A 12,330-nucleotide genomic window follows, 5' to 3' on the forward strand; every position below is an offset into this window, starting at 1 on the left:
CGGGCAGCGGAGCGCAGTCCCGGGTTTCCCAGTCCTCCCACCACCACGTCACCATCTCCCCCTCCACGCAGCCCAGCGAGGTCACTTCCTCCTCGCTCCATTCTCGCCGCCACAGTCGAAACAGGGCAATCTTCCCTGGCAGAGACATGTAGGGCAGCATCGCCACGTCCCCGTCCACCAGTTTGTGGGCAGTGCCCAGAGTGAGAGTCCCGCCAGGCGCCAGCTTGCGGCAGAAGGAGGAGGAGGAGGTGAAGTCCAGGCCGCCAACACCGCCAGCTGGGAGACGGCGAGAAACACCCAGGGTGAAGTTATCAGTGAAAGAAAATACTTTCATGTCATTCAGAGTTATGACAGGACATCATCCAGCAGACAAAACGTTTGAAAAAGCATCCAAGCCTTGTTAAATTAGTCCTCATTACATCTCCAAGTGAAGCTGATCTTCTCCAACTGAAGGTGAAACATAATGTCCCTGATCCACCTTCCATGAGATCAGGGTTTTACAGCCCTTCCAATTTAACAGTATTTGGCGGCAGGCAAGGAGGGCAGTAAAGGCTTCAACATTATACATATTCAATGACCACTCACAGTCCCCATGTCTTAAGCCAAATAAAGCTAAGAGTTATATTTTTATTTCACCCCACCTGTGACCAGAGGTTCCACTCTGCCGTCGATGTACAGGAGCGGTCTGTTCGTCCGGTGTGTCCAGGTCACACACAGTCGGTACCAGTGCAACGGGCTCAGCTGGACCTGACCGCTGCTCCACTCCGTCCCGGACAGCCAGACCACCAGGTGGCCACACCTCCCCTCCAGGCCCAGCTCAGCGCTCTGACTGCCAGGGTGACGGTACATGAAGGCAGTCCACTGGCAGGAGGCGCCGTCCTGAACCAGGTGATTCATTGAGGAGGGAGAGGGGGAAAAAAACATTTGAGATTGGTCCCTGAAAATAACATACTGTTTAAAAAAAAAAAAAAAAGGTCATATGACACTTAAAGAAATAAGATAATTTTATTTGAAAGTGACTGAGACCTTCATCTATCTCAACTACAGAGGGTCACATGTCTTTTTTCTCTAATTCCGTCTGTTTCATCAGTGTAATTGTAGTTTAATATGAGATGTTGCGGCTGTTGGCATTTTTTGATGCTTTTAATACTCTAAACTGAACACGAGCTGCATAATTTTCAAATAATGAGCCCCCTGGTGATTCAGTGGGCATAAACCACTAATTTCTTTCTTTAATTATTTTATTGTGGAACATTTGCAGGAAGGTATTGTGGCAAAATTCATTAACTTCTGGAAGTTACAACTGGCAGCTCATGTTTGACTCAAAGAGGGAATCAATGTGCCATAATGCAATTTAAAATGCATTTTCTGTTGTTTCTATCAAATTGCAATTGCACGCTCACCCCCACAACTCCAGATCGGGTGGGGGGTGGAGGGGTCAATCAGTGCTGATCAGAAATATGCTGGGGGTCCAGGACCCCCCAAAAGGCTAAGAACCACTGATTTAGATAAAGCTGTTTGCTCGTCCATTAGCTTGGGGAGCCTCGGCTTGAGTCACCTGTAACTTCAGACTGAAGCAGACGGTGAGCTCCTGCAGGACGGGCATGTAGATCCAAGGCTTCAGCTCCCAGTGGCCGCACCCGCCTGTGAAGTCTGCGACTTTGCCCCACAGACTGAGTGCAGGCCCTGATGGAACATAGCAGAACAGAACATCAGCAGCGTCTGAGACAAACTCGGAAGAACCACCTTTCACCTCTCCGACGCTTTGTTTTTCAGCCATTTTCTCCTTGCTGAAAACCTGAAAACTGCTGTTTTCACCCTTTTCACTTTTGATCGGACACAGAAACGGCGAGGTGGTTGAACCGTGTTGTCTCTGGTCTCAGTGCTGCAGGACAGATTAATTCCTCTCCTCATGCTGACCCAAAGCTTTTGACATTCAAGCGTGGAGGCGCATAGCCGCAGCCATGGTTTACAGCCATGTGCCGTGTTTGCTTTAGATATTTCTGACTTTTTTATTGTCGGGACAGTGACTTTCTCACAGAGCACAGACACGGCCTCACCCTCTCAGCCCGTCATGGGGGAAATGTTTCATTTAAAAAAAAAAATATTTGGAACATTTCCTACCTTTGCCCTGTGGAGTACCAGGGCTAGTCAGCAGGGACAAACTGAAAATCACCCTCAGGATGTTTTCAAGAAAAATCATCTTAAAATCTGTAAGAAAATAAGTGTATTCACAATAATGAGACTGGCAGGCTAGAAAAGACTGAATGAAACAATTGTAGGAAAGAAGCGCTTACCTGGATTATTGGAGCAATTTTAGTCGTATGGTTTTGTGTGTTTTCAGGTTTCTTGTTCAGCAGCATCACAGGATGGATCGTCGTTGCTGGCAAACAGACACTGAGATGAAACGCTGTCAGAGACGGATGGAACAGTGTACGGCTGCTGTGATTGGCCCTCCTGTTTAATTATCAGCCAGGTGAGCAGTGTACCAGAGGGAGGAAGCTACCGCTCAGGTCATTCCATTTCACAGAGTTGTTTGGTTTTGACCGTTTGCTGCCTGTAAACACTAAATATATTCAGCAAAGTTCCCATTTAAAGTAAGAAAGGACTGATGAAAATGGAGACTTGTTAATATTTTCCATATTAATAGGTTTGTGCAGCAACACACTGTATTTCTATAAATACTGACACTGAGCTGGATTTATTTTTAGACGCTCCTGTATGATTTCTAAATAATATTTTAAAAAAATAAATAAAATAACAACAGTCTATTAAAAATAACAACAAAATCAGTAAAAACAAGAAAAAAAGGATGAATATTTTAGAAAATTTATTTCATGTCAGCTGCACAGTGTGAATACAGCATAAAGTCAAGACGGATAATCATATTTCCTCTTTCAATGGAGAGAAAATACACAAGAAAAGTGCAGAATAGTTCATTTATTTTGAACAAAAAGCATTTCAATCAATCGGGAATCAGCAATTGCAAAAATATATATTTGATTTTGCCATTTGGAAACAATCTTTTTTAAAAAAAAAAAAAAAAAAAAAAGAAAGAAATTAAAATGATGACATAAAACCTATGCAGTTACTTTCTGAAATAACTACAACCGGCAGGAATTCAACAAAACACATTGTTGTCCTGAAAATGGTGGACTGGAGGAGAAAGTGTAGGCTGTTTATGAATATTATAGGTTTTAAAAAAAAAAAAAAAAAAAAAACATGACGATATAAAGGAGCATTTCAAAAAGCACCGGCAAGCTACATGAAGGAGGAGCACCTCGTTGTTGTTGGCCTTGGTTTTCCTTTCACGGCGTTAGTTAGCATGTAGCACCAGAGCCCCCCTGGTTCAGCGCAATACAAAACAAACACTGCAGGATTTGCTGTGAACTGAAGGTTAAACGGCGAAGAGAGAAGAGGCGGGTCTGCGGACGGCGGCGTCTCCACGCACGCGCTCACTTGTCGGCGCAGTCGGAGCAGAAGATGTCCTTCCCCCTGGTCACGAAGCGCTTGTTGGACAGGTTGAGGCTACACTTCCTGCAGTTGAAGCAGTACTCGTGCCAGGAGGCGCCCTCGTGGTTCACCACGTTCACGCCCTTGCCGAAACCTGATTGAAAGAGGCAGGCGTTGGGACACACGCGATCCGAAGAATGATTAATGCTTCCCCCCCACCCCCCACCCCCCGCCATTTCCCCACCGCTCCCACCTGTGATGGGGTTCTGGCAGCCGCTGCACTTCTTGGCCACGCAGCTTTTGTAGCATTCCACGCAGAAGACCTGGTCCTGGTGGTTGGTGAAGCTGGTGCCCGCCAGAGGTTTGGAGCAGGAGCTGCAGACGAAGCAGTGGCCGTGCCACGGCTGGTCCTGGTAGCTCACCCCCCCAGAGGTGATCGGCTGGGGAGGGACACAGAGACAGCGTCGTCGATGGAAGACAAGAGTTAGAACAAGACATAAGAGTTCACCTTTTTTTTTCCTTTTAGTGTACGTTTTTTTTGTTTTAAACTTTTTTTTTTTTTTACTTTTTGTAAAAACATTTCCTTCTTCTAACTCATCAAGTAAATTTATTTTACTAAGTAAGTTTTTCTTTTAGTTTCAGGATAGGGTTTTTCCTTCTGAAGATATCAAATAAAACAATTAAAAAAAAAAATCAGTAATTTACCAGTTTAACTGAGATATACTTTAATCAAATCTGCAAACTAATTTAATTGTATTGTCTTGTCAACCCTTTCAGCAAAGATCTTTAAATGTTTCGAGCAAAGCTCATGTTCAAGTTCAGACTTTTTAAGGCCATCAATCAAGTTGTGGACTTGCAGAAGTTTTCTTTTGCTCTTTGTTTTGTTTTGTTTTTTTTTGCAGCGAAGCCTGTTTTCTGGAAGACGACCAGATGGTCTTTACCATGTGACAATGGTTTGCCAACGTCCACAGGTTCATGCACGTTTTCTCTGCCGTCTTGCAGACACTCAACCCACCTTTTTGCAGCTGACGCACTGCTTGGCGAACTTCTTGTCGTGGCAGGGGCTGCAGTAAACGTCGCTTCCTTTGGTGATGAAACTCTGCGAGCCGATTGGCCGCTTGCAGGTGACACAGGTGAAGCAGTCGTCGTGCCACGAGTTGCCTTTGTACTCCACACTCTCCGTACCTGCCAAAGAGCCAGTGGGAGAGAGGAGCACACCGGTTGGAAACAAAGCACTGCAGCAACGTTACAAATCGTCACTGTGAGTGGGATGGAGGCGGACTATCATTACCAGGCTCATGCTATAATTGGCAGTAGCACCAGACTTCTAATGTGAGTTTGCAAGCATCATCATCATTATTATTATATTATCATTATTATTATTATTATATTAGTAGTAGTAGTAGTTGTTGTAGTGATTACACATTATCATTACTGGGCTATTGGTATATTTATATGAGGTTACATACTTTATTGTTATTATTAACCTTGTAATTATTATGAGTAAGCATTTTGGTAGGTCCATTAGAATTACTGGGCTATTGCTATAATTAGGATTTGGCACCAGACCTCTGATAAGACTTTATGCTCTATTATTGTTCTTATTTATCATTACTATGCCTCATAGTATGCAAATCATCTGCATTTTTTTTTTTTGACAGAGCTTTCCAGCTGGTAGGCGATGTTGATGTTAATGTGAGACCTGAACCTGCCTTGTCTTTGTCCACTGCAATAGACGAAACATTTTAGACTGAAGGCTTTGATTTTTTTTCTTTTTTTTTTTTTTTTTCTTTTAATTCATCTCTTCTTTGTGTCCGCGCAGTGCACAGGTGGACGTCCTGTCTGCAGCTACCTGCCAGGATGGGTTTGTAGCAGCCATGGCAGCGGGGTGCGTCCTCTCGGGAGCAGCACTTCCCGCACATGATGCGATCATCCTTGGTGCTGAACGGCTCTTTGGCCAGAGGCTTGTAGCACTTGGTGCAGCGGAAACAGTCCTCGTGCCAGTAGCGCCCCTTGTGGCCCAACTCCTGGCGGGGCCGAAGGGAAAAGAAGGAAGAAGGTTAAAGACGGAGGAGGAGGAGGAGGAGGAGGAGGAGGAGGAGGAGGTGGAGCGTGGATGAGTTGGCGGAGCGCGAGGAGTCGGCGACGCCGCCGTCTACCTTCGACTCCACCGGGATTGGTCGGTGGCACTCGGCGCAGGTGTTGGCGCAGAACTTGGTGTGGCAGCGGACGCACACCGGCTTGCCCTCGTGACGGACAAACTTCCTCCCACCCAGGTCCTCTCGGCAGTAGAAGCAATGGGAGGTGTCTGCCATCTTGGGTCAGGAGGTCAGGGCGACACCTGGCAGAGTGGGAAGGGCAAAAGGTGAAAGAAAATCTGTGTGTTTGTGTGTGTGTGTAAATGTATATATATATACACACATATGTATATATGTGTGTGTGTGTGTGTGTGTGTGTGTGTGTATAAACAACTCATTTTCATTTCATGCTTGGAGCTTTATTGCAGTCATGCTAAAATACTGATAGTTTCCTACTCTGTTTTGCAGGGGGGGGGGACTTCATATCTGTGTGCAGTTTTGTTTACGACAAAATTGGAGACGGCCAACATCCCCAGCAGCGGCCGACCCCTGTGGCTGCTGATGGCTGCAAAAGCTGAGGTTGGATACTTTTTTCCTTCAGTAGCACTCAGCTGAGTGTAGCTTGATGCAATAAGCGGGAATGACCACACAGAGGCGCTGTTTGTCAATTTGTGCTAAAGATCAGGGGACAAGTTACAAGAGGAGATTCTTAAAAAAAAAAAAGAAAAAAAGAAAAGAAAATTGGCTTTAGTTAGTTTGAGTGTTGCCCTGACCTGCTCGAAACTGCTTCATCTCAAGTAGCGAAGCACTGAAATATCTGAAAGAGGCTCCAGGTACAAAACAAACAGGTGTGCAAACATTCGAGGGCTCATACACTCTCTCTCCTTCTCTCTCTCTCTCTCTCTCTCTCTCTCACACACACACACACAGGCACAAACCTCTTATCAACGTCTGGATAGGAAAAAACGGTTGTGTGCGTGCCAAGCTATAAAGCTGCCGAGCCATAAATTTCAAATTGTGAATCAAGTGCTGACTTTAACACGGTGGCGATCTAAAAAGAACTCTAAAGACGCAGCGCACACCAGAGCGCAGAGCAGAATAATCCAGCGAAGGAGGCGCCTGCCGTGTCAATCACAGTCTGCACCTCAAACTGCCACTGTGTGTGTGTGTGTGTGTGTGTGTGTGTGTGTGTGTGTGTGTGTGTGTGTGTGTGTGTGTGTGTGTGTGTGTGTGTGTGTGTGTGTGTGTGTGAGTGTGAGTGTCACAGCAACGAATCCCTGGTATGAGTAATGTGGCGACAGCTCCTTTGACCAAAACCTCCAACACCAAATTCTCCGACCACGTCACATTTCAATGTCATGTCCTGGGCGAGAAAGAAAACACATCCACACCACATGATGGCATCACAGCTCACTGCGCCCAAACTCCCATATTTTGCTAAATTACATCAATCAATTTTTAAAATCACACCAAAAGGGCCAAACACCTCAAAGCGGAGGGAGGGAGGGAAAACCAGCTGATCCTGAAAATGAACTAGATCAGAGTCGCTGTCCCATTAGTTTAGTCCACCATGTTCCCAGTCCCAGACGGACCAACCATCTGATTTTGTCCCCTTCCAAACATTTTGAAGCATCACTTTTAGCTGGAGGCTGTGAACAGAGGGCTGTCTACGCTGCCTTCTGGGAGTTTTTTGGGGACCATTAACGACTCCGCTGCTCCACTGGAATCCCGGATGAAAAAATACCCTTTGAGAACGGCTACAGTGTGACACCTCACTGTCCATCCAGACAGAATAGCTGGTTGTTTTTCCAACTACTGCCTACATAAAGTATTTTTTCCCTCAATGGTGTTTGAATGAGGCTAAAGGTAGACATCCGTCTAACCGTCAGGGACCTGCTGACTCCTCATTGGCTGCTGCAAAGCTCAGCAGCAGCAGCAGCAGCAGCAGCAGCAGCAGCAGCAGCAGCAGCAGGTTTGTTTATGGACAGGGCGAGGTTCTTGAATGGACTCCGAGCACTGAGTTTTTTTTCAGACCAAAAAAAAAAAAAAAAGAAAGATCTTGGCTGCCAGCTCGCTAGTGATGTTATCAAGCGGCGGCGGGCGAACAATGGCTGACAGGAAACGGGCTGTTATTCACCCCCTTTGGAAAAATAAATCCGCCCGCTGGTGTCGGGCAGCTCTTGGGTCGCTGCTGCTGCTGCTGCTGCTGCTGCTTGTTTGGATGCAGTGAAACTCCTCTGGTTGTATCGCTGCACCGCGCCGCCATCTATAATTACAGCCGAGTGGAGCCCAGCGGCCGTCGTGCCGCTGTCTGTGTTTGGTCGTCGTGGAAACGGCCCGGACGTGCACATTAAGAAAGGCAGAGGGAGCTCCCACTTGGCTCTGGTGCGCAGACATTTTTGAGTAGGGTAGTCGAAGGTTGAACACAACAGTGTGCGTCTTCAGTCTGCAGGGTGCAGTTGTCGGTCGTCGCATCATTAGACAAAAAGGTTCTTTAACACTCGTCTGGTGACTTTTTTTTTTTTTTTCCAAGTCGTTGGCGTGTTGCCTCTCACACATACACACACACACACACACACACACACACACACCCCAGCCCCGTCTTTTTTTGTGTTCTTCCTGTCACACAGCGGACCAGACTGGAACAATTACAGCTCACTTGTGTCTCTGTTCAGGGATAAAAAAAAAAAACCCAGGGAGGTGATGTCATCGGCCGAGAACACGTCTAAAACACACAGCAAGCGTCTGCCGCAGGTGTGTGTGTGTGTGTGTGTGTGTGTGTGTGTGTGTGTGTGTGTGTGTGTGTGTGTGTGTGTGTGTGTGTGTGTGTGTGTGTGTGTGTGTGTGTGCGCGCGCATGCCGCCGTGAGCTCATCGCTGAGGAATGTGGCGGAAAACTGAGAAACAGGAAGTAGTCGTCCAAACGGTGGGCACATGCTCGACTCCTGAGCCACAGCATCTCAAAGTGAACTCACACTTTGATCTCACCGTTTTTTTAAACTCACTAAATCTGGCGCACTGACGGACATCCGCCTTCTTTCCCAGGTTAATGGCAACACTGTGTGCCAGGTGTTGGCCCCGCCCTGTCAGACCACCCCTGTTGTTTGTGGTTTTTGTCTCCGTGGAAATGTGAAAAGTTCAACAGGGCGTTGTTTTTTTTAGCAGAATGCTGCACACAGAGGGCTAAATGTGCTGATTTCTGGTGATCGAGTGCGATAATCTCAACTTAAAACTCATAGGCCCGTCAAAATTAATATTTTTTTTAAAAATTGAAATTGATCTCCAACTTTTCAGTTAACTGTGATTAATTACATTTTGATTTGCACATTTGAAATTCTGTTTTTTGCATTTCGAGACAGTTTTTTTTCATGTCCATATTAACGTGAAGCAAGTCTTACTGGAGTGTCTTAATTAGGAACCAGATGAACACAAACAAAGGATTCCCTTTTTGATCTTTTGCATCATTATTTCTTTTAAACAGTGCATCTAGAACCGCTTATTATTACATACATTTGCATCTGAACAGTCACAAATCACGTGAAATTCGATTTTTGCTAAACGGATTGAAACCACCTTCGGGAGGTAGTTTCAACTGGCATTTGGACCAGCCAGTGGCCCAGTCTGAACAGAGCCAGATCCCATTTGGACACTTGCTTAAATCAGTGTGGACAGTCAGCCCTAAAAATCAGATTTGAGAAGAAATCTGATTGAAATCAGATTCGCCTGCAGTCTGAACGCAGCCTTAGTTTGCTTCTTGGATGTACCTTCATTCACAGGTCTGAGGGATGTTGTCTACACGTGGATGTTTAGTGTTCAGCAGGTGGTTGCTTTAACCGTCACCTCAGTGTGAATTGCACGAAATGAACACGGCTAACGTTAGCGTGCGATTAAAAAAAAAAAAAAAGCCCATTATGCCTTGTATTTAATCTCATTGCGGTGAACGTGTTAACGCTGACAGCCCTAAAAACTCAACATTTGCACCAAAACAGGCATCTGACAGAGTTGTGTTGTTTTTGGTTATTTTGTTCTGTGGGAAGCAGGTGAGCTGGACTCGGCTGGAGAGATGCTCAACAGGATTTGTGAGCTGAGATCTCGCACTGCATGCTCGGAAGTTAAAGCGACGCCTGTTTTATACATTGCACGCTGAACTCTGTGTCACCCGGGTGGACTCGGACCTCCATCTTCAGTCTGTGGCAACCTCGTTTGACTTCCGCCGTCATTCCACGCACAGAGGGTCGCTGCTCCCCTCTGGAGAGCCCTGCATTCCCACGCCAGGAGAATTCCCTCCCCCGATTCCACCCATACTTTCCTCAAATCATAAAGACGCGTCAGTGTGTCAGGACAAGTGAAGTGAACTGGGGATAAACACGAGGAGGATCGCCGTCACTCGACGCAGAAGTTCTAAAAGTGTTGTGTTGTGTTTGGCACCAGCGAGGAAACATTCCTGACGGCGGGACAGAATCTGGAACGACGCATCCGAGTCGTGCCGAGTGAAGTCAGAGAAACGTCCCGCTGGGGAGGATCGCACAGCGCTGCGTGATGGTTTTAGCAGAAGCTGCTTTGTCCTTTCTGATAAATATCTAGAACCATGTGTGTGTGTGTGTCGTAGAGAGAGAGAGAGAGAGAGAGAGAGAGAGAGAGAGAGAGAGAGAGAGAGAGAGAGAGAGAACGTACACCAGCACCCCAACTTCTTCCGAGGCCCAAACCTCAGTGGGAAGAGTTAGAATAATGTTATGTCAAGGGGGTTTGTTTTCCAGCCCACCCCCACCCCCGCACCCGCATCCACTCCTCTGACCGTTTCCCTGACAACTTCTCAACAACGTCCGCTCGAAAAAACCTTCTCGCTCAAGTTTTCCGAAGCGCGTAGTAGCGGTGAAAAGTGAAACGCACAGTTTCAACCATCTAACCATCCAATAATGGACTAAACATGAGTTCAGCACAGGTCCAAATCGCCCTTACAAGGACAGACCATCGCCAGGCCAGCCGGCATCAACCTGAACCGCGCCCCCCCCCTCCCCATCCCCATCCCCCTTGCTAAATATCAAATTTGACCTATTTGAAAAAAGGTTCTATAACTGTTTAATATTAACATTTTAACATGAATGAATAAATACACAAACACACAAAAGTAAAAAAAAAACAAAACACAAAAACTAATAGTTACGAGGTCACACATCTCATTGGAAATTTAATAAGGTTTTGGATTGTTTTTATGTGAATGAGCTCATGTTAATCTATTTAACATGAGCTTCAAAACAGACAAAAACAACCTCATGTCTGCCTATGTGTGTCTGTGTGTGTGTGAAATGCTTGAAGCTCTTCCATACGAGTCAAATTCCAGCCCCAGATATCTTTTGCTCCTGTCTTTTTTATTGTTGTGTCGACCAAACAGCTGCTGCTGCACAACTTCCTGGTCAATGATTTAACAACATGAAACCACATCTCGTGGTTTCATGTTGTTTGTGATCGATGACACCCTGGATCTGTGCATGTGTGCCAGCAGTAGGAAGTAGGAAGTAGGAAGACACACACACACACACACACGCACGCGCGCACACACAAAACTGGGCACGGTGAAAAATAGCAGCGCAGGAATTTTAATTGACCTCTGTGAGGTATTTTTTGCCTCAGTGGTTTCATCACAGAGAGAAAGAGAGAGAGAAAAAAAACCTTCCTAACTGGAAACAGATTTCAGCAGCAGGCCAAGACTACAAGTCAGCATGTAACTGTAGCTCACACACGGACACACACTCAGCCAACGCCCCGCTCTATGGGTTTCTTTTAGAAATAGCATTTCATCATGATTGTGAAACGTGTGAATGTGTGAAATGTGCATTTCATGGTTGTGAAATGTGTGAAATGTGCATTGAATCCTAAGGTTGTGTGAGGAGCAGCAGTTTGAAGAGTTTCTTTTGTTGTGACTGTGGTCGTTGCAGGATTTACACTGTCAATCAGGCGGGGATAAATTCATTACAGGTAACGCACAGTCACGCATGTGTAGTAAAAGTGAGGTTAAAAAGTTATGATTTTCTTACGCAAGTCATTCAAACAACGCAGAGAGTGACCAGAGTACGCACATCGCGGCAGACACCACCGGTTAATCTGCGGATGTTTCGCCGGCATGAGCCGATGGTTCTGCGGGAGGAGCGCTGCGCTCGGCGGACACCTTACCGGTGCGATGCTCTCCAGGCGGCGGGACGCGGCGACGCTCCGCTCTACTTCGCAGCTGCAGCTGCAGGCGAGTTCCTGCGCATGCGCTCGAGCTCAGCTAAGCTCAGCTCAACTCAACTCGCTTTCAAAATAAAACACCGTCGGCGATCATTTTTGGGAACGGAGAAGGGTCCAGCTTTAGAGTTTTTTTTTAAAAAAAATATATATTCGTTTTAGTTTATTCAAAGTTAGGTAAATACAAGTAAGGCCGGTTCATAAAATAGTACTTTGGTTTATTCCAACTGAATATAAATGAATTTATTCTTACGTATTGAATGGCCTACTCGTTGAGGGTTTAACTGCTTCCTCCGAGCCTGCAGCTCGAGCCAGGAAGTCTTTAAAATAAAAGTCTGGCTGTTTTGGCCGACCTTTATTTTGAAAAATCGAACTTTAAAAAAAAGGGGGGGGGGGGCATGTAATACCGCTTTTATAATCTCTACGTTCCTCCGCCAGACGTTTGATTGTCTAAATTCTAAGACCTTTTCCAAGTGTCCAGAAAACAGCACAGTTAACCCTCCGTTTGCAGCTTCCTGCTAAAACTGACGCATTTGTTTGACCGTCCACATGTTTAGACTTGGTGATCTGAGGGA

The 12,330-nt window shown here is 46.0% G+C and overlaps 2 protein-coding genes across 2 annotated transcripts in view; both read right to left on the reverse strand.

The window, feature by feature from the left end:
- Nucleotides 1-527, reverse strand: part of LOC142885648 (uncharacterized) — a 2,492-nt gene extending 1,965 nt beyond the window's left edge. Inside the window, exon 1 of the mRNA XM_076022321.1 lies at nucleotides 1-527. This exon is cut by the window's left edge and continues 18 nt beyond it. Within this exon, the coding sequence (XP_075878436.1) occupies nucleotides 1-334 (334 nt within the window). The 5' untranslated portion in view covers nucleotides 335-527.
- Nucleotides 528-2,813: 2,286 nt separating this feature from the next.
- LOC142885649 (four and a half LIM domains protein 1-like) lies at nucleotides 2,814-11,840 on the reverse strand. The gene is made up of 6 exons (XM_076022322.1): nucleotides 11,702-11,840; nucleotides 5,613-5,794; nucleotides 5,306-5,480; nucleotides 4,469-4,638; nucleotides 3,707-3,893; nucleotides 2,814-3,607 (listed from the first exon to the last, which is right to left on the reverse strand). Exons 2-6 carry the CDS (start codon nucleotides 5,766-5,768, stop codon nucleotides 3,456-3,458), a joined length of 840 nt encoding a protein of 279 aa, XP_075878437.1. The 5' UTR covers nucleotides 5,769-5,794; nucleotides 11,702-11,840; the 3' UTR covers nucleotides 2,814-3,455.
- Between the last annotated feature and the right edge of the window lie 490 nt (nucleotides 11,841-12,330).

Source organism: Nelusetta ayraudi, unplaced genomic scaffold (genome assembly GCF_046127955.1).
Source record: "Nelusetta ayraudi isolate G7.1 ecotype Tasmania unplaced genomic scaffold, CSIRO-AGI_Nayr_v1 ptg000011l, whole genome shotgun sequence".
NCBI lineage: Eukaryota > Metazoa > Chordata > Actinopteri > Tetraodontiformes > Monacanthidae > Nelusetta > Nelusetta ayraudi.